This window comes from Hemitrygon akajei, chromosome 5 (genome assembly GCF_048418815.1).
Source record: "Hemitrygon akajei chromosome 5, sHemAka1.3, whole genome shotgun sequence".
Classification (NCBI taxonomy): domain Eukaryota; kingdom Metazoa; phylum Chordata; class Chondrichthyes; order Myliobatiformes; family Dasyatidae; genus Hemitrygon; species Hemitrygon akajei.
In genome coordinates, this window is record NC_133128.1 from 96,699,250 (window position 1) to 96,726,872 (window position 27,623).

General features: G+C 40.7%; 1 protein-coding gene across 2 annotated transcripts in view; it reads left to right on the forward strand.

Moving 5' to 3' along the window:
* LOC140728016 (IQ calmodulin-binding motif-containing protein 1-like) overlaps nucleotides 1-27,623 on the forward strand; it is a 67,501-nt gene that overhangs the window by 25,757 nt on the left and 14,121 nt on the right. For both annotated transcript variants that reach the window (XM_073046108.1, XM_073046109.1), the window contains 5 exons: nucleotides 6,727-6,826; nucleotides 8,340-8,512; nucleotides 18,012-18,121; nucleotides 21,661-21,770; nucleotides 26,362-26,504. In XM_073046108.1, the coding sequence (XP_072902209.1) occupies nucleotides 6,727-6,826; nucleotides 8,340-8,512; nucleotides 18,012-18,121; nucleotides 21,661-21,770; nucleotides 26,362-26,504 (636 nt within the window). The remainder of the gene's footprint in view (nucleotides 1-6,726; nucleotides 6,827-8,339; nucleotides 8,513-18,011; nucleotides 18,122-21,660; nucleotides 21,771-26,361; nucleotides 26,505-27,623) is intronic.

The following is a 27,623-nucleotide window of genomic DNA, read 5'->3' on the forward strand; positions in this document are numbered from 1 at the left end:
CTCTAATATCGGTCATCATCTGCAGCCCTTTCTTGTCTCCATTTATCAGCTCCCAGCATCTGTTGCTATCTCCACCTGACTCTAGCTGCCAATCAACTCCTCCTCATCTGGTTCCACCTATCACTTGCCAGCTCTTGCCCCACTCGTCCTTCTCACCTCTTTATACTGGCTATGTCCCCTCTATTCTCTCAATTTAGATGAAGGAACCATTAGATGCATTGAGTCCCTCCAGCAGCTTGCCTTTTACTGTATTAATCAACTACCCTTAATGTAAGATGGCTAGGTTTGCAGATTTTTGGATTCTACATAGAATTTGTCTGACTCTACCCTTGTTAGAGCCATTGGGTAATGCCATTTCTGGAATTGAAGAGACAATGACTACCTTACTGTCCCACCACCATCCCCTCCAATCCTCTCTACAGACACACAGTTGGTGCAAGCCATTAGTTCATTGGGTAAGGACAAGGTTAATAAGTACTTTGGTAAGGGTGTCAAAGGCTACAGGGATAAATCAGGAGAATGGGGATGAGAGGGATAATAAATCAGCTATGTTGGAATGGCAGAGCTGACTCAATGGGCCAAATTACCTAATTCTGTTCCTATGTTTTATGGTCTTATGGTCAAAGTTATGCTTATTTTCAGCAAATCTATTTGTTAATGGTAATGATGCACCTGTTTCTGAGACCAATGCTTTTTAAAAAATCCTTTGCACTTTTACAGTCTTTTAAGCAAGTTATTTTTGTACAATTTGCTTGAAAAGAGAATTGCAAACATAGCACTGATAGTTGAGATGTGTTTAAAAAAAGCAGCTGGGGATGTCCCGATGATTCTGATAGACCAGTAAGTCATTTTTATTTAATTCTCAGAAGCACCATGTTAAACATGGTAGAGCTCAAATTAATTTTAAACAATTTTGATTAAAATTAAAGTCTATATGTAGTTTTACTTCTCACAGATTAGAAACAATGATAGATATATTAGAAAGTCACCAATCACCTTGGAAGTAACAAATTACATGAACCTACAAATCTGTGGATATCCAACTATTTAAAGGTCAGAATTGAATTAGTCCCATCTTTGAAATGCCTATGTTGGAGTCTATATCTGATGATCAAGTTAACAGGGGAAATGAGTCCAGACTCTGACAGATCTCATCTTGATTATGGCAACTAATTCTAAACTAATAGAGAAATCAATAGTTTTGTTGATAGAGTGAGGTGTATAATTATTTATCCAGCCAATGCGGACTTTATTCGGAGCCAGTTTTATTTTTGGAACTTAGCTGCATTTTGATGGCCCCAGACACAATTTGTTAGACAAGGTGTTAAACCAAGGTCCAGTCTGCGCTTTCAAGTAAATATAGAAGATTCCATGGTACTACTTTGATGATCTAGGTATAGATTTATCCCTAAAATTCCTATGGGCAGCATGGTAGCGTTACAGCACCAGCAATCAGTGATCAGGGTTAAATTACCATCTATCTGTAAGAGTTTGTATATTCTCCCTGTGACTGCAAGGGTGCTCCGGTTTCCCCCTGTGGTTAGGGTTATTAAGTAGTCGGCATGCTATGTTAGTGGCAAAACCACTTGCAAGCCCCAGCACTGTCCTTACTGATTTGATTTGACCAATCAATGCATTTCAGTGTTTCAATGTACATCTGACAAATACAGCTAGACTTTAAAAGAAACTCACTAAAAAATATAATTGTTTCATTATCAAATAGGATCTTGCTATGAATAAATATGCTGTTGTAATTCCAATATGCCATACTAACCAATTTTATAAACATCTTCATTGATTGAAAAGTTCTTTAGTTTGTGCACAGACAATGAAAGAGTCTTTCTTTATGGTATTGGAGTCTATTTGTAGTCTATTTAAACATGTTTCTCTGCAGTATGTGAAAAAAATCCCTGAAACATTGGTGATAGCAACATTAAATAGTGAATTGTACACTACTAAATGCTGCTTTGGGTGATATAATAGATTGCAAAGCATGACCCAAGATAATAATATCATTAGACATAGGAGCTGATTTAGGCCATTCAAATCATTGAGTCTGCTCCACCATCATGGCTGATTTATTATCCCTCTCATACGCATTCTCCTGCCTTCTCCCCATAACTGAGACCCTTACTAATAAAGACCCTATCAGCCTCCACTTTAAATATTTCCCAATGAATTTACCTCCGCACCCATCTGTGACAATGAATTCCAAGTGACTTTTCTATCACTGTTTTTATTTGCAAGCCCTAGGTTCCCAATCAAACAATGCTCATCTCTTGCACATTTTGCTATCTATGGAAGTTTAGGAATAAGCCATAACCTGCATTTACATTTTCCTCATTTCTTATTGTCTCTACTTTCTACATCCTGTGTGATGTAGACTTTCTACATCATACTGGAAATGGCAAGGAGAGTTGTGCTGCTTTTAACAATAAAGGATTGCAGAATTATTACAACACTGGAAACCACTTGACCAAAGTTGATGGCAGCTCCCTTCATCAGTCCTATTCTACCACTCTTTCTCTAAAATGCCTAAGTGTGAGTGTGTTATGATTATGTTCTTTGTAAATATCTCCATTGCTTCTTATGAATCAGGAGAAGCTCACTGATGAAGTAAATAAGATTTGAAAGGAAGTATAGGCTTCCTCTCTACCATGGAGCACATGTACAAGGAGCAATGCCACAAGAAAGTAGCATCCATTATTAAGGACCCCCACCATCCAGGCCATGCTCTCTTCTCACTACTGCCAAGGTACAAGAGCCTTAGGTCACACCCCACCATGTTCAGGAACAGTAATTACCCTTCAATTCTTCAGACTCCTGACCCATTGTGAATGACTTCACTCACCTCAACTATGAACTGATTCCACAACTAACAGATTCACTTTCTAGGACTCATGTTCTCAGTACTGTTTATTTATTTCTCTATTTACTTACTTGATTGTTTTTATAGTTTTTTTGTATTTGCACTTATTATCGTCTTTTGCGAGTTGGCAGTCTGTGTAGTTCTTCATTGATTATATTGTATTTCTTTGTTCTATTGTGAATGCCTGCAAGGAAATTAATCAGGGTAATATATGGTGACATATATGTACTTTGATAATAAATTTACTCTGAACCTTGAGGCTTACAGTCTTGCTACAGTTTTACAACAGAAACCAATGTCTCAGTAATATGAACAAGGGAAGAGTAGTAACTCATTTCAGTGGATCAGTTAGCTGGTAGTTCATAAATGTAACCTAGCAATTCAGAATCTCCACACATACTCCCAGTTTCTCACTTCATCGCCCTCCGCCACCTATTCGCCTTCCTCCTCATCTGATCTCATCTTTCACCTGCCAACTTATACTTCTTCCCCTCCTCCCACCTTCTAATTCTGGCTTCTTCCTTCTTCCTTTCCAGTCCTGATGACAAAACGTAGAAGGTTTATTCCCCTCCATAGCTGCTATCTGATCTACTGAGTTCCTCCAGCATTTTATGTGTTTTGCTCTGGATCTCCAGCATCTGCCAAATCTCTTGTGTTTATTCTCCACACTTACTCACTCACTCCTATTTGATACGAGATGGAAGAAAGCAGTTTTGTTTATTTCTCCTACAACACTCAAAATGTTGGAGGAACTCAGCAGGCCAGGCAACATCGAAGAGTCTTGACCTAAAATGTCAACTGTCCTCTTTTCCCATAGATATTGGCCTGTTGAGTTCCTCTAGCATTTTGTGTGTGTTACTTGGAGTTCCTGTATCTGCAGATTTTCTCTTATTTCTCCTGTCTTTTGTGTTCCCTGGCTCCAGAAGTGGTAATTTTCCTGACTGTCATATTGTTACAGAGCATGGACAACTTTTAATGATCACAGTTTACAAATTGTTTTTCAAGTAGCTCCATGCCACCTCTAGTGGAGAACCAGAGGAGCTTCTGTTTCCAAAAGATTCTGGAAATTTGAATTAGAAAAGGCATCCTGAGGAGAGAGACCATAAGACATGGAGACAGAATTAAGCCATTTAGCCCATTGATTCTGCTCCACTATTAGATTATGGCTGATTTATTTCCCCTCTTAACCCTATTCTCCTACTTTCTCCCCATAACTTTTGATGCTCTTAATAATCAATAACCTATCAGAAAAGAACTGAGATAACATTTAACATCATTGACCCATCGGAACTTTTATTTCTGTTGCTTGCCTGAGTACTTCTGTGTATGTTACAGCAGGGGACCTTTCAGAGTCAAAGTTGAGTTTATTGTCATATGTACAAGCACATTCATGAACAGATGCAATAATAAACTTGCTTGTAGCAACATTATCTAAGCAGCATTCACACAAAAACATAAATTAAGCATAAATTATACACAATTTATACAAGAAATATCATAATTAAAACAAAAGGGGGAATAAATTGAGAAGCTCAGAGGGGATAGGTTGAAAAGTTAAAGGGCTGAAGAAGAAGGAATCTGATAGGAGCTGAGAGTGAACGATGCGACAAAGGGAAGGAGGAGGGAAATCAGAGGGAGGTGAAGAAAAGAAAAGGAGTAAGAGGGGAGCCGGAATGTCCAATGGAAAAAGTGAAGGGAGAGGGGGAGAAATTTCTGCAATTTAGAGAAATCGATGTTTGTTATTCTTCCTTCCAAAGTAGATATATTTCCAATTGCACAGAAACCTTTTTTCCAAATACTTCTTCACTTTTAAACAGTTACCAGCCGTTGAATGCTTCCAGTAACATCAACTACATTCCTCCAAGTGAATGTTTTAGTAACTCCAACCTATCTATTGTTATGGATCAGGAACTCTGTATTCCAGCAGAGCAGTCCAGTGGCAAAACTAGCAGCTGTCACTCTGCTCCAGAGACCCAGGTTCAATGCTGACTGTGGGTGGTGAGCGTGTGTGAAGTTGCATATTGTCCTTGTGACCACCCCCCCATGGGTTTTCTCTAGGTATTCTAGTTTCCTCCACATTCCAAAGATGAGCTATTTGGATGGTTAATTAGCTACTTTAAATTGCCCTTAGTGTGCTAATGAATGGTAAAATCTGAAGGGAGCTGACAAGAATGTGGGGAGAATAAAATGAGATTTGCATCAGATATGCATAGTGTACAGTCGGCCCTCCTTAGCCGCGAGTTCCACATGCGCGAATTCAACCAACCGCGAATCAAGAAAACCCGGAAGTGCTCTTCTAGCACTTGTTGTTTGAGCATGTACAGACTTATTTTTCTTGTCATTATTCCCTAAACAATGCAGTATAACAATTATTTTACATAGCATTTACATTGTATTAGGTATTATAAGTAATCTAGAGATGATTTAAAGTATACGGGAGGATGTGCGTGGGTTATCGTGGATCGGGATTGAAAAAATTCGGAAGTTCTCTTACTAAGTAAGTCGGAACAGGTAAATCCGGTATTATTTAGCGTCAGTTAATCAAACGTTTGTCTTAGTATGTAGTATATATTTTACCTTTCTATGCATTTAAAACGCTTAAGAACGTATGTTTCAGCGCTGGGCTCGAGAACGGAAGTTCCCAAGTTCGATCCAGTGACAGACCGCTCCTGAGTGTGCTCTCCATCTGTGTTGGGTTGATGTGGAGGATCAAAAACCCAAAACCCTATAATTAAACTACTGCGTTGCTAGTAATAATTGTAGCTTTCATTGGGGCAGGGCCTTTCTCACTTTATCCTTTAAAATTGTTCTGATCATTGACTGATGTAGCCTAACGCTTTTCCAATGACCGATGGCGTTTCACCTTTTTCCGATTGCTTTATTATTTCCACTTTATTTTCAGTCATGATTATTTTCATGAACAGCAACACTGCGGATTCAGAGCTCCGCCGCCGGGTCATAAAGTTCACCGCACTAAGACAGGTTAAATATGGTGTGGGGTTCCGCTGGGTCCTAAGGTCCACCTCATTGAACAGGTTGAATAAGGGACTTGAGCATGCGCATTTTTTGGTATCCGCGAGGGGTCCCGGAACCAATCCCTCATGGATAAGGAGGGCCGACTGTACCAGTGAATGGGTGCTTGATGGTCACAGTGGACTCAGTAAACTGAAGGCCTGGTTATTGTGCTGTATGATTCTGAGCTCTAAGAACGGTTGACAGCAGGCATCTGAGCCTTTGTTAAATATTTGCTTATGACATTGTAAACGCTGAACAAATAAAGTCCCAAAGTTGAAATTGCTTGTATCTTTAGTGTTACTGGACAGCACAGTAGGAAAGGATTCCTAAGATCACAGCAGTTTAAACAAAAAATGCAATCCTGTTTAAATCAAAAATACATTTTTATTTGCCTATTCACCTATTCCAAACTTACCTGTTTCATTTATTCCATTAGCATTAAAAGACATTTTTATAGATATTTTATATTTTATAGAAATATAAGAGCCTTCAAGATGCCCCACAAATAGAATATTAAATTGCATATCACACTGCAATGAGGTAAATGATCAGATATTGGTGATGTTATTTAAAGAGTGCCTTATAAAGCCTCAGCATTACATCCTTGAATTTATATTCTAGTCCTCTTAAAATTAATACTAACATTGCATTTGCCTTTCTTATACTGAAACAAATGTAATTCATGTTTTGAAAGTTATACCAAAAATTGTATAATGTTGGAGTCTAGAGGATAAATGGAAACATAAATTGTAGTTTCTCAGTCATAACTGCTATTCACAGAAGCTGAAGCTACGTGGTTCTGCTAGGTGACATTTATAATTAATTTATCCTTTTCAATACAGTCTTTCAGTCTGATCACCTCCTACAATTGTTGCTCACTGATGACGTGGAAACTGCAACTATCATGGTGTCTGTCCTGCTCGTTGTTCTTCAACTGAACAGGTAAAGTGCTTTCATCTGTCATGTAGTCAAAATATTCTATGGCTGCCCAATTAAAACTAAAGTGATGTATGCCCTCTGAAAATTTGTATTGCTTTCCATTTTTAACCATTGAAATTTGCTATTTTAACACCCATAATTATCCACATCAGTGAAAAGCAAACCAAAATTAACTACCAGTGAAGTAAATGGACTATCCCTTCTGTTGCACATTTAAGTAAATTACTTATTTGCATTTTAACTTTTTTAAATTGTGATTTATAACATTCAAAACTCCTCAAATCAAATTAAATTTCTTCTAAAGCAATAAAAAATATCAGTAATAAATACTTACAGTCACAACAAGAATATTACCAGGTGTCCTGTGTAAGCTAACAGGTCCTGCCAGCAAGAATTCCATAATTCTTTCCTTAGACCGATGAGAAAGATTTGTGTTTTCAGAGTTGACATTCTTTTGTTGATTGATTTAAAACAAAGCTTCATTTATAGACATAACAGATTTCTAAGAAGAGCACAAAGTTGTTCTGTTATTCTGATAAATATTTATCCTTCAGATTGGTAGATTATCTGGTCATATCACATTGTTTTTTGTAGAAGTTTGCTGTACAAAAATAGGCTGCTGCATTTTTATTGGGAAGCTTTTAGAAAACATGTTTCCATAAGATATAGGAGCAGAATTAGGCCATTTGGCCCATTGAGTCTACTCTACCATTCCATCTTGGCTGATTTATTATCCCCCTCAATGCCATTCTGCTGCCTTCCACCCTCCACCCCATAAACCATTAACACCCTTACTAATCAAGATCCTATCAACTTCCACTTTAAATATACCCCATGACTTAATTTCCCACAGAAATTAATGAATTCCACAGATTCACCACACTCTGGCTAAAACAATTCCTTCTCATCTCTGTTCTAAAGGGACATCCTTCTATTTTGAAGCTGTGCCCTCAGGTCCTAGATTCCCACAGTGTAGGAAACATCCTCTCCATATTCACACTGTCTAGGCCTTTCAATATTTGATCAGTTTCAATGAGATTCCTCCTCATTCTTCTAAACTCCATTGAGTACAGGCCCAGAACTATCAAATGCTTCTTATAGTTAACCCTTTCATTCTTGGGATCACTCTTGTGAACCTCCTCTGGAACCTCTCCAATGCCAGCACATTCTTCCTTAGATAAGGGTCCCAAAACTTATCTAAGGTAAGCGGATAAGTGCTCTGACACATCCTGAAGTTGTAAAAGATTAATTTAAGTGTAGATTTTACTTTGTTAGTTTCGGCTACAGTTATACTGTATGTATATGAACTTACACAAGGAAATGCAGACAAGCCCCTGAACACTTGTCCTGATTACATTGCAGCTTTTACATGCTTGTATTTGTCCTATCTGTACCCCTCATAATTTTGCATACCTCTATCAAATCTTATCTCATTCTCCTATGCTCCAGTTGAGATTAGTTACCACTAGGCACCAGGATAATAATCACTGAATTCTGATAATCATTTGCCTTTCAGAACAATATTGCTGACTGTGAAAGAAAGGAATATTCAATTGATCCTAGATGAAATAATTTACAAGCTATTTGAAAGCACCAATCCAGTTATAGGAAGGGCGTCTATTAAAGTCATGCTGTTGATAGTGGAATCTCATCCTCCTACTTTACAAATGCTCCATACTTCCTATAAAGGTATGTGTATTAATTATTATATGTTGTTCCTGATGTCCAGCTATTCCATGAAAAAGATAAAGCACCTTAATTTATTTTTAAAAAGTGATGGAGCTCTCAGAATTTTTTTCATGGTAACAGTAGTGCATATTGTTGGTATGTTTGCCATATTCAGTAAGAAATGGATAACCCTGTGCTGGGCTTAATTTGATTTAAATTAAGCCATAGTAGTGTTGCCATTACAGATCATGGCGTTGGAGTTTGGGGTTCAATTCTGGCACCATCTGTAAGCAGTCTGTATGTTCTGCCCATGATCACATGGATTTCCTCCAGGTGCTCCAGTTTCCTCCCACAATCCAAAGACATAGCAGTTAGAGATTATTTGGTCCTGTGTTAAATAGAGTTAAATAGGTGGGTTGCTGGGTAGAATGCCTCATTGGGCTGGAAGAGCCTGTATCTCTAGATTTAATAAAACAAAAAAAAATTGGTAGTCACTTATTTCATCTGTAATGTCACCGTGTATATTCTGACTCACCCTGCTCACTAAAGCAAAAGTCCTGATCCATACTTTCAAAACAACCATGTTTTAACATTTATTTTCCAGTGCTCTCCTTCCCAGCCACTAGCAGGTCTTTCCTATAAATATCTTATTCAATACTTAATCATCTGAGTATCAACAATTGAGTGCACAACAGCTCAATTGTTCACAGCCTTGACCTGTGAAGCTGTCTTTCCCAACAGAGTGAAGTTGAACAGCACCCACCAGAAAGAATTAATTGAAGCACCAGACGTCAAAATATATATTTTTCCAAGACTTGTACTCATTCTTTAGGTGGCTAAAGAGGAATACAGGAGAGAGCTGGAGAACTAGCTTGGACAGAGTAGCCCATGGGAGGTGTGGAGAGGCAAGAAGAACATCACTGGCTTCAATCAGCCTAAATGTAGAACATCGAAATGCAGCCATGAATGGGCTAATGAGTTAAACCAATTCTGTAATAGGTTTGACAATTGCCCTCCTGTTCACACACCACCCCCTCCCGCAGCACACCAGTCCAGGTTCCAAAGCACCCAATGCTCCTTCAGTGCCAACACCTCCTATCCTCCCCCTGGCCCCTTCCAGTTCAAGATGTGGATGAACAACACAGGCTACCACTCTCTACATCCCTTCCTGCACCTACCATCCATACCTCCAGATACCAGCTGCTATTGTCCTGATCTTCACCTCTCCCAGCCTCCACCTTGCACCAACCCTCCCATTCATCATGGACTCACCTTAATGACTGAGCAGGTGAGTAGGGCTCTGGGGAAACTCAAACACGGCAAAGCATTGGGACCAGATGATGTGAGCCCCAAGGTCCTAAGAGGGTGTGCTGAGCAGCTGTGTGGAGTTCTTCACCGCATTCTCAATCTGAGTCTCAGCCCAGGAAGGGTCCCGACTGTGTGGAAAACATCATCAGTGGTCCCGGTACCCAAGAAAGGCCAACCAAATGTCTTGAATGACTACTGTCCAGTGGCCCTGACCTCACACATCATGAAGACCTCAGAGAAGCTGGTCCTGGCTCACCTCCAACCCCTAGTTGGATCAGCCTTCGATCCCCTACAGTTTGTCTACCAGGGGCACATTAGAGTCAATGATGCTAATATCTACCTGCTGAACAGAGCCTAGTCCCATTTGGATAAGCAGGGCAGCACTAAGAGGATCATGTTTTTTGATTTCTTAAGTGCCTTCAGTACCATACACCCTCATTGCTGGGGGGAAAGCTCTGTTCAATACAGGTTGGCATTTCCATTGTATCCTGGGTAATGAACTACCTGACTGGCAGACCACAGTCTGTGCAGCTTCAGAGCTGCGTGTCAGACATGGCTATAAGCAGCACTGGGGCCCACAGGGGACTGTATTGGCTCCTTTCCTTTTTACCCTGTATACCTCAGACTTTAGATACAACACTGAGTCATGTCATCTGCAGAAATTCTCTGATGACTCAGTAATAGTCGGGTGTATAAAGGGAGGATGGAAAGATAATTACAGGGCCCTAATGAAGGATTTTGTTGAGCTGAATCGTCTACAGCTCAACATCAGTAAGACAAAGGAGATGGTGATGGACTTTAGGAAGACTAAGCATGCATTGTTCTCTGTTACTATTGATGGTGAGGATGTGGATGTAGTGAGGAGCTACAAGTACCTGGGAGTGCACCTGGATGACAGACTTGAGTGGAGCACCAACATAGAGGCTGTGTACAAAAAGGGCCAGAATCATCTCTACTTCCTGAGGAGACTGAGGTTCTTTAGAGTATGCAGGCTTATCCTTCACATGTTCTACCAGTCTGTTGTCACCAGAACAATCTTCTATGCAGTGCTGTGCTGGGGCAATGGCATCAACATGGGTGATGCCAACAGGCTCAATAAAATTATTATAGGAGTCAAACTGGACACAACGGAGGCTGTGGTAGAACAGGACCCCAAAGAAAATCCTGTCAATTCTGGACAATGTTTCTCACCCTCTGCATGCCACCTTGGTTGAACAGACTAATAATTTATAATTTATAATAATAATTTAGTAATAGACTAAGACAGCTGTGCTGTTCCAAAGAGTGTTATATAAGGCCATTTCTACTCTCAGCCATAAGGCTCTATAATAAACAAGAGAAAATCTGCAGATGCTGGAAATCCAAGCAACACACACAAAATATTGGAGGAACTCAGCAGGCCAGTCAGCATTTATGGAAAAGAGTACAGTTGACTTTTCAGGCAGAGACCCTTCAGCGGGACTGGAGAGAAAAAAAAGATGAGGAGTGGGATTAAAAGGTGGGGGAGGGGAGGGAGAAAACAAGGTGATAAGTGAAACCGGGAGGGGTAGGGGTGAAGTAAAGAGCTGGGAAGTTACTTGGTGAAAGAGATACAGAACTAGAGAAGGGGTCGTCTAATAGGAGAGGGGAGGAGGACATGGAAGAAAGAAAAGGGGGGAGGAGAACCAGAGAGAGGGAAGAGGCGATGGAGAATGGTGAGGTTGAGGGGTAGGGACCTTACCGGAAGTTCGAGAAATTGATGTTCATGCCACTAGGTTGGAGGCTACCCAGACAGAATATTAGGTGTTGTAATGGAATATAAGGCCCCCTCCTGTTAGACTGTTTAAGGTAAATTATTTTTTATTTATTCTTCTTAATTCTCTTCTAGTATTATAAGAGGGGTGATTGCTAAGTTCGTGGTCTAAGGTAGATGGAGTCAATTTTAGAAAACCTAGCACATAGCACATATGTTTATTTTTCAACATAGTCCCCTCCTACTTTTACACATTTAGTCCAGCAGTGTGGAGCATACAATCCTTCTTTGTAGAAGTCGGCATCTTGGACCTCCAGAAGTGGTCCACAGCAGGGGTGATTGATAAGTTCGTGGCCTAAGGTAGAAGGAGATGAATTATCAACTTCAAACTTTCTGCATAATCACTCAAAGAGTTGAACTGCATGTGCACGTAACGAGAGCTGTATAACTCATCTCCTTCGACCTTAGGCCATGAACTTATCAATCACCCCTACTGTGGACCACTTCTGGAGGTCCAAGACGCCAACTTCTACAAAGAAGGGATCCGTATGCTCCAGGACAGCTGGACTGTGTGTAAATGTAGGAAAAATAAATGTGCTAGGTTTTCTAAAATTGACGCCTTCTACCTTAGGCCACAAACTTATCAATCACCCCTTGTATATCTGTGCACTTGTAATTTCTTTTTGGAATCAATAAAGTACCGTAGATTCCGTACTACAGAGCGCACCTGATTAAAAGCCGCAGGCTCTAATTTTAGAAAGAAGATCAATTTTGTACTTGTACAAGCCGCACCGGATTTTAAGCCGCAGGTGTCCCACGTTGTAATATGAGATATTTACACAGAAAGATATTACACGTGAGGATTTTTTAACTTTTAATTAAATCCGTATGGTAACATAAACAAATACATATTGCAAATGCTTTTTTTCGAACCGTGCCTGTAACACGGCTACTTTTAAATATACATACGTATCGGTAACACACAAATTACGTTGCGTATACTTTTTTACTGAACAGTGCACGAACAACATTCCAATATCTCCTAACGACTGGTAAAAAATATATATACTGCAGCCTACCAGGAAAAGTTATTGATCGCCTTTAACTTAAAAGCAGCGTTTTCGCGCGGGTCTAATGCGCTCCCCCCCCCCCCCACCTTTCCGTTTATCGCAAACTGGTATTTCCCCACAAGACACGGCGAAACCGGATGTGACGTCTTAGCATCCCGGGATGTAGTACAGAAAACAAATATACTTAAAACACTTCTAACTTTAACTAGAAAATACTAACAAATGAATTACTAAGCGAAAATATTATAAACTAAATAACTGCCATAAAGGCAGCACAATGCTTTTCTTCGAGTGTTTTCCATGTTGATGAGGGTGAGTACAAATGACTGATTTACAATAATTTAATTGTGAAAGTGCGCTTGATTTATCGTACAATTTCATTGGACCTCTGTGAACTACTCATCAATTTTATTGGTCTACTGTTACGAGGCAAAATGTTTTTGGCGGCATGAAAAAAAACCATGCATTAGCCGCACCGTAGTAAAGGCCGCAGTGTTCAAAGCTGTTCAAAGCGTGGGAAAAAAGTAGCGGCTTATAATCCGGCATCTACGGTATTATCTATCTATTTTCATTCTACTTGGGGAAAATGCAGCCACACTTATTCTGAACAACCCCTCGCAAAACCCCTAGCAGCATTTTACCTGAAGTTTTTGCAAGTGGTCGCTTGTCAAATAGTGCTCCAAACCTATCTATATTAAGGCACTTTTTCTCATTGGCTACATTACTTTTGGATGTCCTGGGGTTATGAAAGTGGCTATTATAAATATATGACTTTTCTTTTCTCCATGAAGATGTGTAGCAGCATTTACTCAACTCTTGGAATTCCCACAAATTCTTTCTGTCTCCTTCAAGAGAAATTATCTCACTAGAGTGACTTTCTGTTGGAAATCCCACCTAAATTTTAAATCTTCCCCTACCCCTACCAGCAGATCTGGAAAATTACAAGTCCTTTGAACTCCTACAGTGCAGTACAGGTCTTTCAACCCGCAATGTTGTACCAACATTTTAACCTACTACTCTTAAAATAAATCTAACCCTTCCCTCCTACATTGTCCTCCATTCTTCTATCACCCATGTGCCTATCTAAGAGTTTCTTAAATCTCTCTTATGTACCTGTCCCTCCCACCACCCCGGTACTGTGTTCCATGCACGCACCACTCTGTTTAAACAACCTATCACTGGCTCTCCCTTTACTTTCCTCCAATTATCTTCAAAATATGCTTCCTAATATAAGCCATTTCTGCCCTGGGGAAAGTTCTCTGGCTATTCACTCAATCTATGCCTCTTATCATCTTGTTCATCTCTGTAAAGACATCTCTCATCTGCTTCACTCCCAAGAGAAAAGCCCTAGCTTGCTCGACCTGTCCTCGTAAGACATGCTTTCTAATCCTAGTAAATGTCCTCTGTGCCCTCTCTAAAGCTTCTATGTCCTACATACTGGAATAGAAAACTGTTTGATGCAGGGAGAAATGGCAGTCATTTGAGAGTGTTTCTTAAATTTATTTAGATTTTTTTTATTGAACATTAATCTTAACCCAGCTTTGCCATACTCGGAGATGCTGCTTATTTTAGTAAGTCTGAATCTGGAATTTGTCATGTACAGCTTGGGAAACATCTCATAAGCCACTGGCAGGCAGTAGTTGAGGATCACTGGACCTTGGCAGTAAACATTCTTGTGACAAACACCAAACAAATCTCTTTTGCAATTATTGCAATTGAATCTGACAGAAGAAAAGACTATCTTCCTAACTACTTTCCTGGAGACAAACTTTGCTTTCCTTACTCCTTGCCAATATTGCTTTTCCAGTGGATTGAGTCTTTTCCAATCCTGTCCAGGAAAATTAGTTCCTTTTCTTCTGGAATGGGGGCCAGGATTTTTTTTTTCAAGACAGTGCAAAAGTCCTCTTTGGCTTGTATCCATAGTTTCCATCATTGGGCATATGTTCAAATGATCACAGCATGCTGATTCCACAGCAGAATGAGCAAAGGGTGTTGATTTTCATGTCACCAAGATGCAAAATTGTCCATTCCTAGTGAAAAAAATCACCCTAAATAGACAAGTGTTCCTTTTCTGCTTTGTCTTAGAGGTCGTTAGGACATAGAACACTAAGCACAGTACAGCCCTTCAGCCCACACTGTTATGCTGGCCTATTAATCTAAGATCAAGCTGGCCCTTCCCTACTACATAGCCCCTCATTTTTCTATCATCCATGTGTCTGTCTAAGAGTTTCTTAAATGCCCTTAATGTATCTGCTTCTCCCCCCTCTGGCAGGATGTTTCACACACTCTCAGTCTCTGTGTAAAGAGCTTACATCTGTAATTCCCCCTTTACTCCAATTTCCTTAAAATCATACCCCTAGTATTAGCCCTGGTATTAGTGTTCTTTGAGCTGGCCAGCTCCTGCTCCTCATATCTCACTCAGATGGCAATGTCGATGACAAAGCAATGTTTTCCCAGACTATGAAAGTGAATGATGTTCAGTCCTATCACTTTTGGGGCTGCAAACAAATATCCAACTTTCCAGGCCCTGAACCTCATGAGGAAATTTGTAAATTGATTTGTTATTGTCACCTGTACTGAAGTATAGTGAAAAACTATGTTTCCATGCAGATTGTTTCATTGTAGTAGTTCATTGAGGTAATATAACAGAATGCAGAAAAAGTGATACAGTTACAGAGAAAGTGCCATGCAGACAGACAATAAGGTGCAAGATCACGATGAGGTAGACTGTGAGATCAAGATTCCATCTTATCATACTAGGGGGGTCTGTGTAGTAATTTTATAACAGTAGTGTAGACGTTAACTATATGTGAATTTGTTTTAGTTAGGATTGTCAAGATAAGGTCACATATACTTGACACTGAGGATCTTGGTCTGGTGGTAAGAGATGAAGAGCCAAGATAACTCGAGACCTTGCTCTGCCATGTGGTCATTAACACACATGGTCAAAAGTGGACAGGAGCAGACACGTCATCCCATACTCTTGCCTAAAAAAATGGGTGCAATCATGCACCGTAATCCATACCCACCTTCTCTTCATTTTAGCCCTCTTGCCTTTGACCTTCCTCCCCATCCCTTCCCCATTTAACCTTCTCCCACCCTTCCTCATTTCCATCCCTCTCTCTTTTGTACTCAACTCCATGGCTCCCTCCTCTTATCCCTCACTTTTCTCTCTCTCTCTCACCATAGTGAAGTGTCAAACTAATTTATGAAGTAGTCTCTGGAATGGATCTTGAACTTGCAAGCTTCTGACTCAGGAGAGAACACCAGTAATAGATGCATGAATAAAGAAACAAGAAAGAGGCTCTTAAAATAGTATAAGCTCATGTTTACAAAAAGCACAAATTGCTTCGTGAATGGGAACAGAAAATAGTGACGTTTAAAAGAATTTACTTAAGTAATCTTCTTTTGTATGCACCCATACCTAACCTTGAGATGTATTGAAATAATAAGCCAGTTTGTATGCAAAGGGAATAGTATAGGGAAGGTAACAGAATTTCTAATTTCCTACATTATGATACACATATTTAAAAATAATTCAAAAGAAGGTAACTACTTCTTTTAACCAGCACTTAGTGCCATTACAAAGAAGGCACAACAAAGCCCCTACCTTATACCCCTACTAGAAGATTGCGCAGATTTGGCATATCATCTAAAACTTTGTCAAACTTCTATAGATGCACAGTGGAGAGTATCCTGACTGGTTGCATCACAGACTGGTATGGAAGCACCAATGCTCAAGAACGGAAAAGCCAACAGTAAGTGGTGGATACAGCCCAGCCCATCCCAGGCAAACCCCCACCATCCTGTCATGCTCTCTTCTCACTGCTGCCTTTGGGAAGGAAGTACAGGAGCCTCACAACCCCACCACTAGTTTTAGAAATAGTTATTACCATTCAACCAGCAGGCTATTGATACAGTGTGGATAACCAGCTCAAAACTGAACTGATTCCACAACCTATGGAGTGACTTTCAAGGACTCTACAACACAGGTTCTCGGGATTATTTATTTATTTATTTGATATGGCATTTGAAAAGGTACCCCATGCAAGGCTTATAAAGAGAGTAAGGAGGTATGGGATCCAAGGAGACATTGCTTTGTGGATCCAGAACTGGCTTGCCCACAGAAGGCAAAGAGTGGTTATAGATGGCTCATATTCTGCATGGAGGTCGGTGACCAGTGGTGTGCCTCAGGGATCTGTTCTGGGACCCTTGCTCTTTGTGATTTTTATAAATGACCTGGATGAGGAAGTAGAGGAATGGGTTAGTAAGTTTGCTGATAACACAAAGGTTGGGGGTGTTGCGGATAGTGTGGAGGGCTGTCAGAGGTTACAGCGGGGCATTGATAGGATGCAAAACTGGGCTGAGAAGTGGCAGATGGAGTTCAATCCAGATAAGTGTGAGGTGGTTCATTTTGGTGGTCAAATACGATGGCAGAATATAGTATTAATGGTAAGACTCTTGGCAGTGTGGAGGATCAGAGGGATCTTGAGGTCTGAGTCCATAGGGCACTCAAAACTGCTGCGCAGGTTGACTCTGTGGTTAAGAAGGCATACGGTGCATTGGCCTTCATCAACCGTGGGATTGAGTTCAAGAACCAAGAGGTAATGTTACAGCTTTATAGGACCCTGGTCAGACCCCACTTGGAGTACTGTGCTCAGTTCTGGTCGCCTTACTGCAGGAAGGATGTGGAAACCATAGAAAGGGTGCAGAGGAGGTTTACAAGGACGTTGCCTGGATTGGGGAGCATGCGTTATGAGAATAGGTTGAGTGAACTCGGCCTTTTCTCCTTGGAGCAACAGAGGATGAGAGGTGACCTGATAGAAGTGTATAAGATGATGAGAGGCATTGATCGTGTAGATAGTCAGAGGCTCTTTCCCAGAGCTGAAATGGCTAACACGAGAAGGCACAGTTTTAAGGTGCTTGAAAGTAGGTACAGAGGAGATGTCAGGGGTAAGTTTATTACGCAGAGAGTGGTGAGTTCATGGAATGGTCGGCTGGCAACATGGGTAAAGGCGGATACAATAGGGTCAATAGGGACTCCTGGATAGGTACATGGACGTTAAGAAAACTAGAGGGCCATGGGTAACTTAGGTAATTTCTAACGTAAGGACATGTTCAACACAGCTTTGTGGACTGAAGGGCCTGTATTGTGCTATAGGTTTTCTATGTTTCTATGTTTTATTTATTATTATTTATGTTTGTACTTGCATAGTTTGTCTTTTGCATATTGTTTGTCAGTCAGACTTTGTGTGTCATTTTTCATTGATTCTGTTACTTTTTTTGTTCTGTGATTGTCGGTAAGAAAATGAATCTCAGGATAGTAATATATATATTTTGCTAATAAATTTACTTTGAGCTTGAACTTTCAAATGCTTGGGAATTAATCCATGAATGATTTGCTTTCCAGGTTTAAGTCGACTTTTGAGTAAGCTGTGGACAGGAAGAGGTTTTGACAAGGATCTGAATCAGCTATTGGAACTACTGAGTGGTGGGTCCATCCAAGGAGTAAAGGAGCAGGTAGGCATTGTCTACTTCTGCAAAGTACTCATAATAGTAATATTTTAAAGAGAACCGGATAAGCACTCGAAAGGACAATTTTATAAGTTTATAGGGAATGATCAGCATTGGACAACTTTTCCATCAGGTCAACAAAGATACTAAGTGGGCTTAGTTCAAGGAGCAGCATAGTAGGGTAGCATTTAGTAAACTGAACTGAATTGAATTACTTTATTTCTTATATCCTTCACATACATGAGGAATAAAAATCTTTATGTTATGTCTCTGTCTAAATGTGCAATTTATAGTAATTTATAACAGGACAGTCCATATAGCATAGAAATACAATTGTATCAGCATGAATTAATCAGTCTGAAGGCCTGGTGGAAGAATCTGTTCCAGAGCCTGTTGATCCTGTCTTATACTGCAGTACCATTTTCCAGATGGTAGCATCTGGAACAGTTTGTGGTTGGGTTGACTTGGGTCCCCAATGATCCTTTGGGCCCTGTCTTTGTAAATGTACTGTATAGTGGGAAGTTCACATCTACAGATGCGCTGGGCTGTCCGCACTACTCTCTGCAGAGCCCTGCGATTGAGGGAAGAACATTTCCCATACCAAGCAGTGATGCAGCCAGTCAGGATGCTCTCAATTATAATATTAATCATAAGGCTTTTGGCAGGGTGGGGGAATCCGAGAAATCTTGGGGTCCTTGTCCATAGGACACTCAAAGCTGCTGTGCAGGTCGACAGTGTTGTTAAGAAGGCGTATGGTGTGTTGGCATTCATCAACCAAGGGACTGAGTTCAAGAGCCATGAAGTAATGTTACAGCCATAACCGTGGTCAGACCCTACTTGGAGTATTGTGTTCAGTTCTGGTCATCTCACTACAAGAAGGATGTGGATACTATAGAGAGAGTACAAAGGAGATTTACAAGAATGTTTCTTGGATTGGAGGGTGTACCTTATGAGAATAGTTTGAGTGAACTTAGCCTTTTCTCCTTGGAGCAATGGAGGATGAGAGGTGACCTGATAGAGGTGTATAAGATGATGAGAGGCATTGATCGTGAGGATAGGCAGAAGCTTTTTCCCAGGGCTGAAATGGCTAACACGAGGGGATATAGTTTTAAGGTGCTTTGAAATAGATACTGAGGGGATGTCAGGGGTAAGTTTTTCACACAGAGAGTGGTGGGTGCGTAGAATGTACTGCTGGCGGTGGTGGTGGAAGCAGATACAGTAGGGTCTTTTCAGAGCCTCTTAGATACATGGAGGTTTGAAAAACAGGGCTATCCGCTAGAATCATCTGAGGTGAAAGTGGCATTGTTGTGCTTTTTTCATCTCACAGCCGGTATGTACAGACCAAGTGAGGTCCTCGGTGATGTGTATACTGAGGAACTTAAAGCTGTTCACCCTTTCAACCCCAGATCCATTGATGTCAATAGGAGTTAGCCTGTCTCCATTCCTCCTGTAGTCCACAATCAGCTCCCTTGTTCTTGTGACATTGAGGGAGAGGTTACTTTCTTAACACCACTGTGTCAGGATGATGACTTCTCTGTAGGCCGCCTTGTTATTATTTGAGATAAGACCAATCATTGTAGTATCATCTGCAAATTTAATTAGCAGATTGGAGCTGTGGGTGGTGACACAGACATAGGTATACAGAGAGTAAAGGAGGGGACTTAGGACACAGTCCTAGTGAGCTCCTGTGTTGAGGGTCAGAGGGCTAGAAGTGAGGGAACCCACTCTTACCACTTGCTGGTGATCTGACAGGAAGTCTAGTATCCAGCTGCACAAGGCAGGGTGAAGGTTCAGGTCTCTGAGCTTCTTGTCAAGCCTGGAAGGAATTATGGTGTTGAATGCTGAATTATAGTCTTAAGAACAGCATTCTCACATAAGCATCCTTCTTCTCCAGATGTGTAAGGACAATGTATAGACCTGTGGCTATTACATCATTTGTCGATTGGATGTGTTGGTAGGCGAATTGTAGGGGATTCAGTGTAGGTGGTAACATGCTGCAGATGTAGTCCTTGACCAACCTCTCAAAGCATTTGCTTATTATTGAGGTGAGTGCGACAGGACACTAGTTATTCAGACATGTTACCTTGTTCTTTTAAGGTACAGGGACAATGGTGGATGTTTTGAAGCAGGAGGGCACTCTACACTGGGAGAGGGAGAGATTAAAAATGTCTGCAAACACACCAGCCAGTTGTGCTGCGCACATTCTGAGTAGCTGTCCTGGGATGCCGTCCAATTTTTGGGGGACAACATTATCGATGCACTTCTAGATGAAGCTTTTGACCCCTTCTGTGAACTCAGAAACATCATCACGAAAGGCATTCCATTTGGCGTCATCAAAGCAGTCCTGTAGTGTGGAGACTGATTGGTTAGACCAACAGTGCAGGGTTTTAACTATGGCTGCCCCTTGTTTCAGCTTCTGCCTGTTCACGGGCAGAAGCAGGATAGTAGAGTGATCAGACTTCCCAAGTGGTAGACAGAGGAGCGCTTTGTAAGCATTGCGGAAGAGAGAGAGTAGCAGTGGTCGAGTATGCTCTCTCCCCATGTGCTCACCTGGATGTGTTGACAAAACTTCAGAGAGACTTTAGTCAGCGATTTTTGATTGAAGTGTCCAACGATGATGAAAACAGCCTCTGGATGTACAGTCTCCAGGGTGCTGTGGTTCTCATACAGTTCCTTGAGAGCCAGGTCAGTATCAGCCTGCGGCAGAATATACACAGCTGAGATAATAACAGCCGTGAATTCTCTAGGTAGCCAGAAAGGTCTACACAGCAGCACAAGGTACTCCAGATCCGGGGAACAAAATGATTTGAGGGCATGCATATTCTGGGGGTCACACCAAGCATTACCGACTATGAAGCATACACATGAAGACGTACAATGCTTTACAGTGTCAATGACCCTGGTTCAATTCCGCTGCTGTCTGTAAGAAGTTTTGACGTTTTCCTCTAGGTGTTCCGGTTTCCTCCTATTTTCTAAAGATATACAGGTTCACAGGTTAATTGGTCACATGGGTTTAATTGGCCAGGGTGGGATCGCTGGGCTGGACAGGTCTGTTACCATGCTTTCTCTCTAAATAAAATAGTTTCTGTGACTTGCCTCTCAAAGTTCAAACTTCAAAGCAAAGTACATTTATTATCAAAGTATGTATGCAGTATACGCCTTGAGATTCATCTGCCCACAGACAGCCATGAAACAAAGAACCATGGAACCAACCCATTCAGAGAAAAAATATCAACACCTCCCCCCCCACACAACAAAAAAATTGAGTGAAAACACAGAATATAAAACACAAAATTAAATGGCATATTTCAGTTACCCCTTTAGAAAAAAACTATAATAAAAGGTCAGAACAGTGTTCTTGCTAAGTTGGTGACATCATTAGACTTAAGGGGAATTAATGAGTAGTAAGAAGCATGGCTGGGTGAGTGGAAACACACTTTTGATGAATGACTTTTAATATTGATAACCTTTCCTTTATTTATTTCTTAGTGCTTTAAGCTTATGTGGTGTAGTTTAAAATAAAAGTGTGATTCTTTTGTTCCTAGAGATTCTACCGAGCTGCATGCTTGATTCAAGCAGCATGGAGAGCGTATCAGACAAGAAAACGAATGAAGAAGCTTCCAAAAGTAGTGACAAATTTACAAAGGAGTTTCAGGTAAGGCTTTTGATTGTGGTATACCCAATCAGATCATTTATATATACAGTGCCTGTAAGAAGTTTTTAACCCCCCCCCCCCCCCCAAACTCTTGGAAGTTTGCATGTTTTATTGTTTTACAACATTGAATCACAGTGGATTTAATTTGGCTTTTTTGAGACTAGTTAACAGAAAATATTCTTTCATGTTAATGTCAAAGTGAAAATAGATCTCTACAAAGTGATCAAAATTAATTACAAATATAAAACATAAAATAATTGATTGCACAAGTATTCACCTCCTTCAAGTCAATATTTAATAGATGCACTTTTGGCAGCAATTACTGCCTTGAGTCTGTGTGGATAGGTCTCTTTCAGCTTTGTGCATATGGACACTTCTATTTTACCCCATTCTTCTTTACAAAACCGTTCAAGCTCTGTCAGATTGCATGGGGATCATGAGTGAACAGCCCTTTTCAAGTTCAGTCACAATTTCTCAATTAGATTGAGGTCTGGACTCTGACTTGGTCACTCTAGGACATTAATTTTATTGCTTTTAAGCCATTCCTATGTAGCTTTGGCTGTATGCTTGGGGTCATAGTCTTGCTGGAAAACAAATCTTCTTGCAAGTTGCAGTTCTGCATTTTGCTGCATTCATTTTACCCTCTACTTTAACAAATCTATAAGAGCCTGCTGCAGTGAAGCATCTCCATAGCATAATGCAACCACCACCGTGCTTCACGGTAGGGATGATGTGTTTTTGATGATGTGCAGTATTTGGTTTACACCAAACATGACATTTAGTCTGATGGCCAAAAAGCTCAATTTTGGATTCATCAGTCAATAGAACCTTCTTCCAGCTGACTTCAGTCTCCAACATTCTTTCTGGCAAAGTCAAGCTGAGATACCACGTGAGCTTTTTTCAACAGTGGATTTCTCTTTGCCACTCTCCCATAAAGCTGCCACTGGTGAAGCACTTGGGCAACAGTTGTATATGCAGTCTCTCCCCTCTCGGCCACTGAAGCTTGTAACTCCTCCAGAGTTGTCATAGGTCCCTTGGTGGCCTCCTTCACTTGTCCCCTTATTGCACGGTCCCTCCTTTTTTTGAGGACAGCCTGCTCTGGACATTTTTATAGCTGTGACATATTCTTTACATTTCTTGATGATTGACTTAACTGCACTCCAAGGGATATTCAGTTTCTTGTATCCATCTCCTGACTTGTGTTTTTCAATAACCTTTTCACCAAGTTGTTTGTTGTGTTCTCTTGTCTTTGTGGTGTAGTTTTTGCCAGGATACTAATCCACTAGCAGTTGGATCTTCCAGATACAGGTACACCTTGACTGTACACAGGTCTCCAAAAATCAGATCTCCATTTAACTAAGTATGTGTCTTCTAAAACTAATTGGCTGCACGCTGATAACTTGGTGTGTCATATTAAAGTGGGGTGAATACTTATGCAATCAATTATTTTATGTTTTATATTGTAATTCATTTAGATCACTTCGTAGAGATCTATTTTCACTTTGACATGAAAGAATCTTTTTCAGTGTCAAAAAAGCCAAATAAAATCCACTGTCACTTAATGTTGTAAAGCAATAAAGCATGAAAACTTCCAAGGGGAATGAATACTTTTTACATGCACTGTACCTGCATTCCCCCAAGTAAAGATCATTGGGAGAAGTTTTAACAGACATTGATAATGTCTTTCCCAGTTGAGAAAGGATTGCTGGGACAGTTCAAGATGGGCTCAAGATAAATACAAGCAGGCTTTTTCCACCGGGTTGAATGAGAGTAGAACTAGTGGTCATAGGTTAAGGGTGAAAGGTGAAATATTTAAGAGGATGTGTGAATGTGAAACGAGCTGCCAGCAGAAATGGAGGATGCATGTTCAGTTTCACCATTCAGTAGAAGTTATGATACATACATGGATGGCAGTGAGACCCAGGTGTGGGTCGTTATGACTAGGCAGATTAACTGTTCAGCACAGACCAGATGGGTTGAAGGGCCTGTTTCTGTGCTGTAGTGCTGTATGACTGTCCAAATCTACCTCAAGATGGTCCTTGCATTGTATTTATTTATCTGCATTGTACTTTCTCTGTAACTGCAGCACAATATTCTGCAATCTCTTTTTCTTTATACTATCCCAGTGTACATATGTATGTTTTGATAAGCCTGGAAGGCTAGATACGTGTAACATATAAGGCTTTGTAAGGCATTGGTCAGACCGCACTTGGAGTATTGTGAGTAGGTTTGGGATCCTTATGTAAGAAGAGATGTGCTGATGTTGGAGTGGGTCCAGTGGAAGTTCATGAGAATGATTCCAGGAATGAAAGAGTTAATGTATAAGGAGCGTTGGATAGCTCTGGGCTTGTACTCATTGTTTAGAAAATGGGGAGGATCTCAATGAAACATATCGAATATTGAAAGGCCTAGACAGAGTAGATATGGAAAGGATATCTCCTATAATGAGGGAGTTGGGGACCAGAGTACACAGCTTCAGAATAGAGGGAAGTCCTGTTAGAACAGAGATGAGGAACTTCTTTAGTGAGAAATTGGTGAATCTGTGGAATTCATTGCCACAGATGGCTTTAAATCTTGGGGTAGATTTAAAGCAGAGGTTGATAGGTTCTTGATCAGTAAGGGCATCACAGGATGCAGGGAGAAGGCAGGAGAATAGGATTGAGAAGGGTAATAAATTCTTCAGATATATAAAGTGTAAAAGAGATGAGAGTGTGGTATTGGACCTCTGGAAAACTATGCTAGAGAGGTAGTAATGAGGACAAAGAAATGGCAGACAAACTGAATAAGTATTTTGCATCAATCTTCACTGTGGAAGACACTAGCAGTATGCCGGAAATTCAGGAGTGTTGGGGGCAAAAATGTGTGAAGTTGCCATTACTAGGGAGAAGATTCTTGGGAAACTGAAAAGTCTGAAGGTAGATAAATCACCTGGACCAGATGATGTCCAGCCTAGGGTTCTGAAAGAGGTGGCTAAAGCTATTGTGGAGGCATTAGTAATGATCTTTGAAGAATCACTGATTCTGGAATGGTTTTGGAAGACTGGAAAATTGCAAATGTCACTCCACTTTTCATGAAGAGAGAGGGAGGCAGAAGAAAGGAAATTATAGGCCAGTTAGTCAAACCTCAGTGGCTGGGAAGATGTTGGAGTCAATTGTTAAGGGTGTGGATTCGGGGTACTTGGAGGCACATGATAAAACAGGCTGTAGTCAGCATGGTTTCCTCAAGGGAAAATCTTGCCTGACGGATCTGTTGGAATTCTTTGAAGAAATAACAAGCAGGATAGACAAAGGAAAATCAGTGGATGTTGCGTACTTGGATTTTCAGGAGGTCTTTGACAAGGTGCTACAGATAAAGCTGCTTAACAAGTTAAGAGCCCATGGTGTTACAGAAAGATAGTAGCATGCATAAAGTAGTGGCTGATTGGCAGGAGGCAAAGAGTGGGAATAAAGGGAGCCTTTTCTGGTTGACTGCCAGTGACTAGTGGTGTTCCACAGGGATCGGTGCTGGGTCTGCTTCTTGTTACATTATATGTCAATGACTTAGATGATGGAATTGATGGTTTTGTTACGAAGCTTACCAATGATACAAAGACAGATAGAAGGGCAGGTAGTTTTGAGGAATTAAAGCTACAGAAGTTCTTAGATGGATTAGGAGAACAGGCAAAGAAGTGGCAGATGGAATACAATATCAGCAACTGTATGGTCATGGGAGTGCTTGTGCAGCATTCCCTAAAGGTTAATTTGCAGGTTGAGTCGGTAGTGAGGAAAGCAAATTTCATGTTAACATTCATTTCAAGAGGACTACAATAAAAGCAAGGATGTAATGTTGAGGCTTTCTAAAGCACTAGTGAGGCCTCATTTGCAGTATTGTGAGCACTTTTGGGCCTCTTATCTAAGAAAGGATGTGCTGAAACTGGAGAGAGTTTAAAGGAGGTTCATGAAAACGATTCTGGGTTGAAAGGCTTGTCATATGAAGAGTATTTGATGGTTCTGGGCCTCTACTCACTGGAATTCAGAAGAATGAAGGGTGACCTAATTGAAACCTTTCAGGAAGTGAAAGGCCTTGATAGAGTGGATGTGGAAAAGATGTTTCCTATGGTGGGAGAGTCTAAGACTATAATACACTGCCTCAGAATAGAGGAGCGTCCTTTTAGAACAGAGATGAGGAGGAATTTCTTTAGCCAGAGAGTAGTGAATCTGTGGATTTTGTTGTCATAGGCGGCTATGGAGGCCAAGTCTTTAGGTATATTGAAAGCAGAGGTTGATAGATTCTTAATTAGTCAGAACATGACGGATACAGGGAGAAGGCAGGAGATTGGGGCTGAGAGACAAAATGGATCAGCTATGATGAAATGGCGGAGCAGGTTTGATGGGCCGAATGGCCTAATTCTGCTCCTACATTTTATGGTCTAACAATAATAAATCAATATCAATTTCATTTCATGGAGGCATTGAAACACCTGTATTGTTCATCTACGTGAGAGGGTAAGGTCAGAGTGGGATGTCAAAATAATGCGATATCACAGATGCAAAATATATCCCATTCTACTTTTGGTCCATTATTGATTATTAACCATATGAAATGTTGCTAGGGCAAAGCGTGAACAGGACATACAACGACAGGAGAAGGAGAAAGAGGAAGAGGAGCTAAAGCACCAGCTACAGCTTCGGCGACATCGAGCTCTTCAAGCTTTTCGACAGCGGCAGCTGAGTATACTGGAAATAGTACCAGCAAGTAAAATAACTTTACAGAAAATCAATCAGTTTTGTCCATGTTCACCTGTAGACTGAATCAACACAACCTCCCAATTTATCTGCTGAGCTTCTGCACCAAACTATTAGGTTAACACCTTGCCCTGATGGAGGGCTTCGGCCTGAAACATCAACCCTTTATTTTTCTCATTAGATGCTGCCTGACCTGCTGTGTTCCTCCAGTATTGTGTGTGAATTTCCAGCATCTGCAGAATCTTTTGTGTTTATGCTTACCCATTCTATTTGCTAACTTCAATTATCTCCATTTCAGCATCACTCTCTTGTATTGACATCTCACTGTTTCTTATCTTTGCCATCTACAGCACTAGATTTCTAAGAACTGTGCTTATCGTCTTCTGGCCTCTCCTTGATTTCTGTAGCTGTACCTTGGGTAACCTTGTGCTCAAAGTCTGGAATTCCCTCCCTAAACCTCTCCATTCTCTAAGATGTTCTTTAAAACCATCCTCTTTGACCAAGCATTTGGTTGCTTAGTTCAGTTACCTCTTACATAGCTTGATGTCAAGATTCATTTATTTAGCTGTGTACATTGAAATACAAAGTGAAGTGTGTTCTGTGCAGTAACAACTAACTCATAGTTGTGCAGGGGCAGCCCACAAGTGTCACCACACTACCTGTCGCCATCATAACATGCCCACAATGTTCAGCAGAGCACAACACACAAGCAACAAATGACCCTACCCACATATAACCCCTGGACAGGCTGTCTTTGGCTTCCAGTGGACTCAGATTTGCAGACATTGGGCTCTAACTTTTGTCAAGTCAACCATTGTCTACAAAGCCTTGAAATAGTATATTACATTGCAGATCTAAGTTGATATTGTTGCTTTTTTCTTGAAGTTGTAGTTCTGCATGAATTGAGTCACTGAAGGGAGTGACTCTTTCGAACCTCCTTTAGCTGGATGAATATCAGGCACCAGTCAGATTTCTAAGAGTAAGCGATGTAGGATTTATTTTGGATAAAAACAGCAGAGTTGGGGCATACACTGTACTTTTTAAACCAAACACTGAACTTTGTTATCACTGGCAAGGCCACAATATATTACCCTTCCTCTAATTACCACTGAATTGAGTGGCTTGCTGG